We start from the raw sequence: 14,683 nt of genomic DNA on the forward strand, positions 1-14,683 counted from the left end.
AAACTCTTGTGGTGACAACTGTCGCAACTGGTTGTCTTCCAACTAATCAGCTGTTCCAAACTGTTCACATCTGCACCTGTCGCATAAGTTATTGCTTAAGGGTAAAATATTAGTACCTTCCAATATTTATTGTTAGCTACAGGCTGAACATTAGTACACAGTGCTTTAATGGACTTACACAACAAAGTGAAAACGTTTTTTATAACATCAATAGCGATATACTGCTGAACCTCATTTTAAACCTAATTACATTTTTTACCACAGTATTACATCTTCAAAATCCAGTTAGGTGAATTCTAATTTATATTTCGTTACACAATATTATCATCTGTTTACATAGGCAGATTAACTTATATCAACAGAATTCTAACAAGGATGACAGACAGATTAACTTATATAAACAGAATTCTAACAAGGATGACAGGCAGATTAACTTATATAAACAGAATTCTAACAAGGATGACAGGCAGATTAACTTATATAAACAGAATTCTAACAAGGATGACAGGCAGATTAACTTATATAAATAGAATTCTAAGAAGGAAGACAGGCAGATTAACTTATATAAACAGAATTCCAACAAGGATGACAGACAGATTAACTTATATAAATAGAATTCTAAGAAGGATGACAGGCAGATTAACTTATATAAACAGAATTCCAACAAGAATGACAGACAGATTAACTTATATAAATAGAATTCTAAGACGAATGACAGGCAGATTAACTTATATAAACAGAATTCTAACAATGATGACAGGCAGATTACCTTAAATAAATAGAATTCTAACAAGGATGACAGGCAGATTAACTTATATAAATAGAATTCTAACAAGGATGACAGGCAGATTAACTTATATAAACAGAATTCTAACAATGATGACAGGCAGATTAACTTATATAAATAGAATTCTAACAAGAATGACAGACAGATTAACTTATATAAACAGAATTTTAACAATGATGACAGACAGATTAACTTATATAAATAGAATTCTAACAAGAATGACAGACAGATTAACTTATATAAACAGAATTATAACAAGGATGACAGACAGATTATCTTATATAAATAGAATTCTAACAAGGATGAGAGGCAGATTAACTTATATAAATAGAATTCTAACAAGGATGACAGGCAGATTAACTTATATAAATAGAATTCTAACAAGAATGACAGACAGATTAACTTATATAAACAGAATTCTAACAAGGATGACAGACAGATTAACTTATATAAATAGAATTCTAACAAGAATGACAGACAGATTAACTTATATAAACAGAATTTTAACAATGATGACAGACAGATTAACTTATATAAATAGAATTCTAACAAGGAAGACAGGCAGATTAACTTATATAAACAGAATTCTAACAAGGATGACAGGCAGATTAACTTATATAAACAGAATTCTAACAAGGATGACAGGCAGATTAACTTATATAAATAGAATTCTAAGAAGGAAGACAGGCAGATTAACTTATATAAACAGAATTCCAACAAGGATGACAGACAGATTAACTTATATAAATAGAATTCTAAGAAGGATGACAGGCAGATTAACTTATATAAACAGAATTCCAACAAGAATGACAGACAGATTAACTTATATAAATAGAATTCTAAGACGAATGACAGGCAGATTAACTTATATAAACAGAATTCTAACAATGATGACAGGCAGATTACCTTAAATAAATAGAATTCTAACAAGGATGACAGGCAGATTAACTTATATAAATAGAATTCTAACAAGGATGACAGGCAGATTAACTTATATAAACAGAATTCTAACAATGATGACAGGCAGATTAACTTATATAAATAGAATTCTAACAAGAATGACAGACAGATTAACTTATATAAACAGAATTTTAACAATGATGACAGACAGATTAACTTATATAAATAGAATTCTAACAAGAATGACAGACAGATTAACTTATATAAACAGAATTATAACAAGGATGACAGACAGATTATCTTATATAAATAGAATTCTAACAAGGATGAGAGGCAGATTAACTTATATAAATAGAATTCTAACAAGGATGACAGGCAGATTAACTTATATAAACATAATTTTAACAATGATGACAGACAGATTAACTTATATAAATAGAATTCTAACAAGAATGACAGACAGATTAACTTATATAAACAGAATTCTAACAAGGATGACAGACAGATTAACTTATATAAATAGAATTCTAACAAGAATGACAGACAGATTAACTTATATAAACAGAATTTTAACAATGATGACAGACAGATTAACTTATATAAATAGAATTCTAACAAGGAAGACAGGCAGATTAACTTATATAAATAGAATTCTAAGACGAATGACAGGCAGATTAACTTATATAAACAGAATTCTAACAATGATGACAGGCAGATTACCTTAAATAAATAGAATTCTAACAAGGATGACAGGCAGATTAACTTATATAAATAGAATTCTAACAAGGATGACAGGCAGATTAACTTATATAAACAGAATTCTAACAATGATGACAGGCAGATTAACTTATATAAATAGAATTCTAACAAGAATGACAGACAGATTAACTTATATAAACAGAATTTTAACAATGATGACAGACAGATTAACTTATATAAATAGAATTCTAACAAGAATGACAGACAGATTAACTTATATAAACAGAATTATAACAAGGATGACAGACAGATTATCTTATATAAATAGAATTCTAACAAGGATGACAGGCAGATTAACTTATATAAACATAATTTTAACAATGATGACAGACAGATTAACTTATATAAACAGAATTCTAACAAGGATGACAGACAGATTAACTTATATAAACAGAATTCTAACAAGGATGACAGGCAGATTAACTTATATAAATAGAATTCTAACAAGGATGACAGACAGATTAACTTATATAAACAGAATTCTAACAAGGATGACAGACAGTTTAACTTATATAAACAGAATTCTAACAAGGATGACAGACAGATTAACTTATATAAATAGAATTCTAACAAGAATGACAGACAGATTAACTTATATAAACAGAATTTTAACAATGATGACAGACAGATTAACTTATATAAATAGAATTCTAACAAGAATGACAGACAGATTAACTTATATAAACAGAATTCTAACAAGGATGACAGACAGATTAACTTATATAAATAGAATTCTAACAAGGATGACATACAGATTATCTTATATAAATAGAATTCTAACAAGGATGACAGACAGATTAACTTATATAAATAGAATTCTAACAAGGATGACAGACATATTAACTTATATAAACAGAATTCTAACAAGGATGACAGACAGATTAACTTATATAAATAGAATTCTAACAAGGATGACAGGCAGATTAACTTATATAAACAGAATTCTAACAAGGATGACAGACAGTTTAACTTATATAAACAGAATTATAACAAGGATGACAGACAGATTAACTTATATAAACAGAATTTTAACAATGATGACAGACAGATTAACTTATATAAATAGAATTCTAACAAGAATGACAGACAGATTAACTTATATAAATAGAATTCTAACAAGAATGACAGACAGATTAACTTATATAAACAGAATTCTAACAAGGATGACAGACAGATTAACTTATATAAATAGAATTCTAACAAGGATGACAGACAGATTATCTTATATAAATAGAATTCTAACAAGGATGACAGACAGATTAACTTATATAAATAGAATTCTAACAAGGATGACAGGCAGATTAACTTATATAAATAGAATTCTAACAAGGATGACAGACAGATTAACTTATATAAACAGAATTCTAACAAGGATGACAGACAGTTTAACTTATATAAACAGAATTCCAACAAGGATGACAGGCAGATTAACTTATATAAACAGAATTCTAACAAGGATGACAGACAGATTAACTTATATAAATAGAATTCTAACAAGGATGACAGACAGATTAACTTATATAAACAGAATTCTAACAAGGATGACAGGCAGTTTAACTTATATAAACAGAATTCCAACAAGGATGACAGGCAGATTAACTTATATAAACAGAATTCTAACAAAGATGACAGACAGATTAACTTATATAAATAGAATTCTAACAAGAATGACAGACAGATTAACTTATATAAACAGAATTTTAACAATGATGACAGACAGATTAACTTATATAAATAGAATTCTAACAAGGATGACAGACAGATTAACTTATATAAATAGAATTCTAACAAGAATGACAAACAGATTAACTTATATAAACAGAATTTTAACAATGATGACAGACAGATTAACTTATATAAATAGAATTCTAACAAGAATGACAGACAGATTAACTTATATAAACAGAATTCTAACAAGGATGACAGACAGATTAACTTATATAAACAGAATTCTAACAAGGATGACAGACAGATTATCTTATAAAAATAGAATTCTAACAAGGATGACAGGCAGATTAACTTATATAAATAGAATTCTAACAATGATGACAGGCAGATTAACTTATATAAACAGAATTCTAACAAGGATGACGGACAGATTAACTTATATAAACAGAATTCTAACAAGGATGACAGACAGATTAACTTATATAAACAGAATTCTAACAAGGATGACAGACAGATTAACTTATATAAACAGAATTTTAACAATGATGACAGACAGATTAACTTATATAAATAGAATTCTAACAAGGATGACAGGCAGATTAACTTATATAAATAGAATTCTAACAAGGATGACAGACAGATTAACTTATATAAACAGAATTCTAACAACGATGACAGACATATTAACTTATATAAACAGAATTCTAACAAGGATGACAGGCAGATTAACTTATATAAATAGAATTCTAACAAGGATGACAGACAGATTAACTTATATAAACAGAATTCTAACAAGGATGACAGACAGTTTAACTTATATAAACAGAATTATAACAAGGATGACAGACAGATTAACTTATATAAATAGAATTCTAACAAGAATGACAGACAGATTAACTTATATAAACAGAATTATAACAAGGATGACAGACAGATTAACTTATATAAATAGAATTCTAACAAGAATGACAGACAGATTAACTTATATAAATAGAATTCTAACAAGAATGACAGACAGATTAACTTATATAAACAGAATTCTAACAAGGATGACAGACAGATTAACTTATATAAATAGAATTCTAACAAGGATGACATACAGATTATCTTATATAAATAGAATTCTAACAAGGATGACAGACAGATTAACTTATATAAATAGAATTCTAACAAGGATGACAGACAGATTAACTTATATAAACAGAATTCTAACAAGGATGACAGACAGATTAACTTATATAAATAGAATTCTAACAAGGATGACAGGCAGATTAACTTATATAAACAGAATTCTAACAAGGATGACAGACAGTTTAACTTATATAAACAGAATTCTAACAAGAATGACAGACAGATTAACTTATATAAATAGAATTCTAACAAGAATGACAGACAGATTAACTTATATAAACAGAATTCTAACAAGGATGACAGACAGATTAACTTATATAAACAGAATTCTAACAAGGATGACAGACAGTTTAACTTATATAAACAGAATTATAACAAGGATGACAGACAGATTAACTTATATAAACAGAATTTTAACAATGATGACAGACAGATTAACTTATATAAATAGAATTCTAACAAGAATGACAGACAGATTAACTTATATAAATAGAATTCTAACAAGAATGACAGACAGATTAACTTATATAAACAGAATTCTAACAAGGATGACAGACAGATTAACTTATATAAATAGAATTCTAACAAGGATGACAGACAGATTATCTTATATAAATAGAATTCTAACAAGGATGACAGACAGATTAACTTATATAAATAGAATTCTAACAAGGATGACAGGCAGATTAACTTATATAAACAGAATTCTAACAAGGATGACAGACAGTTTAACTTATATAAACAGAATTATAACAAGGATGACAGACAGATTAACTTATATAAACAGAATTTTAACAATGATGACAGACAGATTAACTTATATAAATAGAATTCTAACAAGAATGACAGACAGATTAACTTATATAAATAGAATTCTAACAAGAATGACAGACAGATTAACTTATATAAACAGAATTCTAACAAGGATGACAGACAGATTAACTTATATAAATAGAATTCTAACAAGGATGACAGACAGATTATCTTATATAAATAGAATTCTAACAAGGATGACAGACAGATTAACTTATATAAATAGAATTCTAACAAGGATGACAGGCAGATTAACTTATATAAATAGAATTCTAACAAGGATGACAGACAGATTAACTTATATAAACAGAATTCTAACAAGGATGACAGACAGTTTAACTTATATAAACAGAATTCCAACAAGGATGACAGGCAGATTAACTTATATAAACAGAATTCTAACAAGGATGACAGACAGATTAACTTATATAAATAGAATTCTAACAAGGATGACAGACAGATTAACTTATATAAACAGAATTCTAACAAGGATGACAGGCAGTTTAACTTATATAAACAGAATTCCAACAAGGATGACAGGCAGATTAACTTATATAAACAGAATTCTAACAAGGATGACAGACAGATTAACTTATATAAATAGAATTCTAACAAGAATGACAGACAGATTAACTTATATAAACAGAATTTTAACAATGATGACAGACAGATTAACTTATATAAATAGAATTCTAACAAGGATGACAGACAGATTAACTTATATAAATAGAATTCTAACAAGAATGACAAACAGATTAACTTATATAAACAGAATTTTAACAATGATGACAGACAGATTAACTTATATAAATAGAATTCTAACAAGAATGACAGACAGATTAACTTATATAAACAGAATTCTAACAAGGATGACAGACAGATTAACTTATATAAACAGAATTCTAACAAGGATGACAGACAGATTATCTTATAAAAATAGAATTCTAACAAGGATGACAGGCAGATTAACTTATATAAATAGAATTCTAACAATGATGACAGGCAGATTAACTTATATAAACAGAATTCTAACAAGGATGACGGACAGATTAACTTATATAAACAGAATTCTAACAAGGATGACAGACAGATTAACTTATATAAACAGAATTCTAACAAGGATGACAGACAGATTAACTTATATAAACAGAATTTTAACAATGATGACAGACAGATTAACTTATATAAATAGAATTCTAACAAGGATGACAGGCAGATTAACTTATATAAATAGAATTCTAACAAGGATGACAGACAGATTAACTTATATAAACAGAATTCTAACAACGATGACAGACATATTAACTTATATAAACAGAATTCTAACAAGGATGACAGGCAGATTAACTTATATAAATAGAATTCTAACAAGGATGACAGACAGATTAACTTATATAAACAGAATTCTAACAAGGATGACAGACAGTTTAACTTATATAAACAGAATTATAACAAGGATGACAGACAGATTAACTTATATAAATAGAATTCTAACAAGAATGACATACAGATTATCTTATATAAATAGAATTCTAACAAGGATGACAGACAGATTAACTTATATAAATAGAATTCTAACAAGGATGACAGACAGATTAACTTATATAAACAGAATTCTAACAAGGATGACAGACAGATTAACTTATATAAATAGAATTCTAACAAGGATGACAGGTAGATTAACTTATATAAACAGAATTCTAACAAGGATGACAGACAGTTTAACTTATATAAACAGAATTATAACAAGGATGACAGACAGATTAACTTATATAAACAGAATTTTAACAATGATGACAGACAGATTAACTTATATAAATAGAATTCTAACAAGAATGACAGACAGATTAACTTATATAAATAGAATTCTAACAAGAATGACAGACAGATTAACTTATATAAACAGAATTCTAACAAGGATGACAGACAGATTAACTTATATAAATAGAATTCTAACAAGGATGACAGACAGATTATCTTATATAAATAGAATTCTAACAAGGATGACAGACAGATTAACTTATATAAATAGAATTCTAACAAGGATGACAGGCAGATTAACTTATATAAATAGAATTCTAACAAGGATGACAGACAGATTAACTTATATAAACAGAATTCTAACAAGGATGACAGACAGTTTAACTTATATAAACAGAATTCCAACAAGGATGACAGGCAGATTAACTTATATAAACAGAATTCTAACAAGGATGACAGACAGATTAACTTATATAAATAGAATTCTAACAAGGATGACAGACAGATTAACTTATATAAACAGAATTCTAACAAGGATGACAGGCAGTTTAACTTATATAAACAGAATTCCAACAAGGATGACAGGCAGATTAACTTATATAAACAGAATTCTAACAAGGATGACAGACAGATTAACTTATATAAATAGAATTCTAACAAGAATGACAGACAGATTAACTTATATAAACAGAATTTTAACAATGATGACAGACAGATTAACTTATATAAATAGAATTCTAACAAGGATGACAGACAGATTAACTTATATAAATAGAATTCTAACAAGAATGACAAACAGATTAACTTATATAAACAGAATTTTAACAATGATGACAGACAGATTAACTTATATAAATAGAATTCTAACAAGAATGACAGACAGATTAACTTATATAAACAGAATTCTAACAAGGATGACAGACAGATTAACTTATATAAACAGAATTCTAACAAGGATGACAGACAGATTATCTTATAAAAATAGAATTCTAACAAGGATGACAGGCAGATTAACTTATATAAATAGAATTCTAACAATGATGACAGGCAGATTAACTTATATAAACAGAATTCTAACAAGGATGACGGACAGATTAACTTATATAAACAGAATTCTAACAAGGATGACAGACAGATTAACTTATATAAACAGAATTCTAACAAGGATGACAGACAGATTAACTTATATAAACAGAATTTTAACAATGATGACAGACAGATTAACTTATATAAATAGAATTCTAACAAGGATGACAGGCAGATTAACTTATATAAATAGAATTCTAACAAGGATGACAGACAGATTAACTTATATAAACAGAATTCTAACAACGATGACAGACATATTAACTTATATAAACAGAATTCTAACAAGGATGACAGGCAGATTAACTTATATAAATAGAATTCTAACAAGGATGACAGACAGATTAACTTATATAAACAGAATTCTAACAAGGATGACAGACAGATTAACTTATATAAACAGAATTCTAACAAGGATGACAGGCAGCTCACCTTGTTTAAACAATACTCTAATTCATCTGGTTGATAGGCAGTGTTCACTTGTACCTGAAACCAGAAAAGTTCGCTGTGTTATATGTTTTGTGTTCTACAAACAATATAGATGTATTTACGTATGCTACAACAACGTGCATGATGGGACATCTTACGATAAAGAATTCGACAGTACTTAGAGCTGTGTTTTTCATTAGGCCTTCCGCAAGTAACTTTTAGTTTGTTTCCTTCATCTTTATACAGGTGTTTAATGGATGTTCCATGTGTGTTTCTCGAGTTTGGTAAGTAAAATGTTCTAAAAATAACTTCCTGGTAAAGTCTAGACATTCAAGATTTAATTACAAGTTGAATAGTTTTTATATAATACGTAATAATACGTTTTAATGGTTTTTTTTTTTAAATTAAACATGCAATGTTGAGGTAATTTTAAGATATAAAATAAAACAAATCGTGCGAAGTTTCACATCTACATGGTTAACCAGTTCAAACATGTTTATTGTTTATTCTTTAAATTAATAAATCTCATTAAATGAAACAATATTTTTCTGAGAGAGATGAATTAAAGAATGCCATTAGAAAATGCATTGAGGTTTAGTTTACGTATAATCCCATAGATGGCAGTAAAATAGTAATTTTAGTTTGTTGTCAGTTGCACTAACCGGGTCTGATCTTTTCACATATAATTCTGTACTCATGTCTGTTATCGTTAGAGGGGTAAATAACTCATTCTCAGTTTGTCCTGCAGGAGAAAAGTCCACCTATCAAAAGCGTTCGGTTTATAAAGTTTCTGTGCGTTCATTATTAGACATTTAGAAATGTACACACACAAATATATATATATTACCGAGTTATAGTTTTGGAAGTACATAAAACATATGATAGTTTTATAAGTATATATACATATACATGTACACATATAACCGTAAATAAAAAAAAAAATTAAAATTAAACAAAATACGCTGCACATTTTTAAAAACGATTCTAGAGACAAGCTACAACGTGGGATTATAAAATGTATCCTAGGTTTGGGAGGTTATTTGGGAAGTAGGACCAACATTATGGCGGGGATACACCGTCTATCAGTTTTAATCTCCAATTCGCTAGTCTCACTTAGGAAAATTAGAAGCTAGGAGAGCGAAATGTGAGTGCTCAAGCCCACAAGGTCCCACATCTATATTACCTTTCATTGCCTCCAGACAGTTGTACGAATGTGACTGCTGTCCCAAGTTGAAATAAGAAAAAGATAAACATAGAAAGATAAAAAATATAAGAAAAATAAGGTAATACCATTTCGGGGTAAGTGAGATAAAACTTAGCATTCCTACCCCCACTATGGTATAGGCACTAATTAACACAACATCAGTAAAGTGGTACTTTGCTGTGACTGTTGTGTTTTTATACGCAGCTCAAGGTGTACATCCGCATAAAGTAGTACCAAGTTCTTAAATGTCCTTATTTGTAACTAAAAATAATTATAAGTAATTTTAAGTAAAATTTCTCTAATTTTACTTTCTTTGTACTTACTACAGAATAATTTAACAATTGTATTTAATAAACAGATATTAAGGTCTGTATACAGCCAATATAGGACTACATGTTTTGGTGTATATACAGCCAATAGAGAACTACATGTTTAGGTGTATATATATAGCCAATACAGGACTACATGTTTAGGTGTATATATACAGCCAATAGAGGACTACATGTTTAGATGTATATACAGCCAATAGAGGACTACATGTTTAGGTGTATATATATATACAGCCAATAGAGGACTACATGTTTAGGTGTATATATATATATACAACCAATAGAGGACTACATGTTTTGGTGTATATACAGCCAATACAGGACTACATGATTAGATGTATATACAGCCAATAGAGGACTACATGTTTAGGTGTATATATATATATACAGCCAATAGAGGACTACATGTTTAGATGTATATACAACCAATACAGGACTACATATTTAGGTGTATATACAGCCATAAATGATCAGGCACAGCGTGGCCAGGTGGTTAAAGCACTCGACTCGCAATTCGAGGGTCGCGGGTTCGAATCCCTTTCACACTAAACATGCTCGTCTTTCAGCCATGGGGGCGTTATAATGTTACGGTCAATCCCACCATTCGTTGGTGAAAGAGTAGCCCAACAGTTGGCGGTGGGTGGTGATGACTAGCTGCCTTCCCTCTAGTCTTACACTCCTAAATTAAGAACGGTTAGCGCAGATAGCCCTCGTGAAGCTTTGCGCGACATTCAAGAACAAACTTACCAGTATTAACCCTGCTTTAGCTGCAGCCACTTGTGTCAAAATCCACTCGTAACAGTTTGTACTCCATAGAGCAATGCGTTCTCCAGGTTTTAATCCTAATTCCAGGAAACTTGCTGCAAGCTGATCACTCTGGAGTGATAATAAAACACTTAGTTTAAATGAAACACCCAACAAGTAATGAAATCTATCATAACTACAAACTTTTTATTTGACATTTAAACAGTTCTAGAACAGTAACATGACTCTCTATAAATAACATAGATGTGCAGGGTTTCTTCACTTTGACGTAACCAGTATCCATGGCGTTCATGTTCTGTATTTTTGGATTCATCAAAATAAATAAAATGTTTCAAAATGTCAGCCTTGTTTGAATGTTTTAGCTGCCAAAAATACAAATACGGTTCTCTAACCGCAATGAGTAACAAATATGGTACCTTTATAGTCCCTGATAGCAAGTATGAAACGGATAACGTGATTTTGAAGAGGCAGGGTTGGCACCCATCAGCAAGCTGCATGTGCGGTGAGTGACATTTGGGACCTTGAGTAAGAAATAACACTGACTGTCACATCTAATTATTTCGCTAAAGCAGCTCGTGACGTCCCACTGTAGTGTACCAGTTCCTTATCAGACACAGCTAACAGCTGGTGACGTCCTACTATAGTGTACCAGTTCCATATCAGACACAGCTAACAGCTGGTGACGTCCCACTATAGTGTACCACTTCCATATTAGACACAGCTAACAGCTGGTGACGTCCTACTGTAGTGTACCAGTTCCATATTAGACACAGCTAACAGCTGGTGACGTCCTACTATAGTGTACCAGTTCCACATAAGACACAGCTAACAGCTGGTGACGTCCTACTGTAGTGTACCAGTTCCATATTAGACACAGCTAACAGCTGGTGACGTCCCACTATAGTGTACCAGTTCCATATCAGACACAGCTAACAGCTGGTGACATCCCACTGTAGTGTACCAGTTCCATATTAGACACAGCTAACAGCTGGTGACGTCCTACTATAGTGTACCAGTTCCATATCAAACACAGCTAACAGCTGGTGACGTCCTACTATAGTGTACCAGTTCCATATCAGACACAGCTAACAGCTGGTGACGTCCCACTGTAGTGTACCACTTCCATATTAACCACGTCTAACAGCTGGTGACGTCCCACTGTAGTGTACCAGTTCCATATCAGACACAGCTAACAGCTGGTGACGTCCTACTATAGTGTACCAGTTCCATATCAGACACAGCTAACAGCTGGTGACGTCCCACTGTAGTGTACCACTTCCATATTAACCACGTCTAACAGCTGGTGACGTCCCACTGTAGTGTACCAGTTCCATATCAGACACAGCTAACAGCTGGTGACGTACCACTGTAGTGTACCAGTTCCATATCAGACACAGCTAACAGCTGGTGACGTCCCACTGTAGTGTACCAGTTCCATATTAACCACGTCTAACAGCTGGTGACGTCCCACTGTAGTGTTTATATAGAACTGTTGTTTAATGTTTGTACATACATATATTTTATATAGAACTGTTATTTAACGTTTTTACACAGATACATATATTTTATATAGAACTGTTATTTAAAGTTTGTACATACAAACATATACTTTATATATAACTGTTTTTTAATGTTTGTGTGTAACTACATATAATTTATTTCAGTTTTCGATAGATTTATTCATTTCAGTTTGGTACCAGGAATAAATTTGTAGTCAATGTTCCGGGGGAGATGGTCAAGATATGTTGGTTCAGAATAACACAGTAAAATGACCTACCTCTTTATCAACCTGTGAAAACGTGCGACGGACATTTTGATGCCTAAAAACAAAGGCTAGTTGATCGCCACTCTGGTCAGCAGCTTGGCTTACGACTTGACCAATGGTAGATCCCAGAAAGACGCTGTCCCCGCAACTGTGGTTGTAACTTACTGTAAACTTTTTCGGATAACTTGCGAGACACCTGAAACTAAAATTAACAAATTTAGTTGTTGTTGAAAATGCTCACGAGAAGTCACACCAGTCCTAACCCTAAATTTGGTCAGACTGAAAGGAACAGAGATAAATAACATAGAACATTACACTTTCTGGTTCACAGTCTGAGCACGCTAAGCCTAATTCCCGTCCCATTGTCATTGTATTGTTATCACAATGTACTGAAAATGTAAAACGTTAAATAACTTCCCTCTTATTTCTTTTTATAGGTAAAAATCTCGACTAATTTTGGGCCAAAACTCGTTTAGTAATATATGTATTTTTTTCCATAATATAGAAAAGTGTTTTTATTATTGTTAACCAACACTCGTCAGTTGATAACAACGCGCATGAATAAATAGATTTTCTGGTGTAGTATATGCGGTATTTTGTTTGAACCATAATTACCACCATACAATACCATAGCAACTTTATATGCTACTTGTACCAGATAAAAAATAATTCATTTGAAGTTGGTGGTACTATATTAAAATGTTAACTTTAATGTGAACATGCTCTAAACATAACTGGTAGTGTCAGAATGAACCGTTCATACGTATGAAAACAAAAGACCTTATTCACAAATACATAAAGGACACTGACCTGAAAACAGGAATTTGGAACGTACGAAGTTTAACCTTCGAGATGGTCAAAATAACTCTTCCAACAAACATGGTTGAAACACAATTTAACATTGCCACATGGGTATAGAGAAAAAACCAGTCAACTGAGACAAAATTACTGAAGCTTCTTATAACTGTCAAAACCAAGGAATACTAAGGAAATCATTACGACATAAAACGTTTAAAGGTCATCGCATGGGAAGTCTCGCGCAAAGAGCGAAAATAATCTAGTTGTAAAGTGGAATACTTCTCAACACAAACATTCAAGACTAAAGTGGCGACAACCACATTGGTTAAGGTCGCCTGACGTTATGCTGTAAACTGATAAACAAAGTTGGATCCTTATCGTTATAGTAAAGTAATAAACAAAGTTATCCAGTTGGTTCCTAATCGTTACAGTAAAGTAATAAACAAAGTTATCCAGATGGTTTCTTATAATTACAGTAAAGTAATAAA

The 14,683-nt window shown here is 30.6% G+C and overlaps 1 protein-coding gene across 1 annotated transcript in view; it reads right to left on the reverse strand.

Annotated features, from left to right (window-relative positions):
• LOC143228627 (medium-chain acyl-CoA ligase ACSF2, mitochondrial-like) overlaps positions 1-14,437 on the reverse strand; it is a 71,592-nt gene extending 57,155 nt beyond the window's left edge. The window contains exons 1-4 of the mRNA XM_076459855.1: positions 14,208-14,437; positions 13,410-13,599; positions 11,615-11,743; positions 9,338-9,391 (exon numbers count right to left, since the gene is read on the reverse strand). Of these exons, the coding sequence (XP_076315970.1) occupies positions 9,338-9,391; positions 11,615-11,743; positions 13,410-13,599; positions 14,208-14,299 (465 nt within the window). The 5' untranslated portion in view covers positions 14,300-14,437. The remainder of the gene's footprint in view (positions 1-9,337; positions 9,392-11,614; positions 11,744-13,409; positions 13,600-14,207) is intronic.
• Between the last annotated feature and the right edge of the window lie 246 nt (positions 14,438-14,683).

This window comes from Tachypleus tridentatus, chromosome 10 (assembly GCF_004210375.1).
Source record: "Tachypleus tridentatus isolate NWPU-2018 chromosome 10, ASM421037v1, whole genome shotgun sequence".
Taxonomy (NCBI): Eukaryota; Metazoa; Arthropoda; class Merostomata; order Xiphosura; family Limulidae; genus Tachypleus; species Tachypleus tridentatus.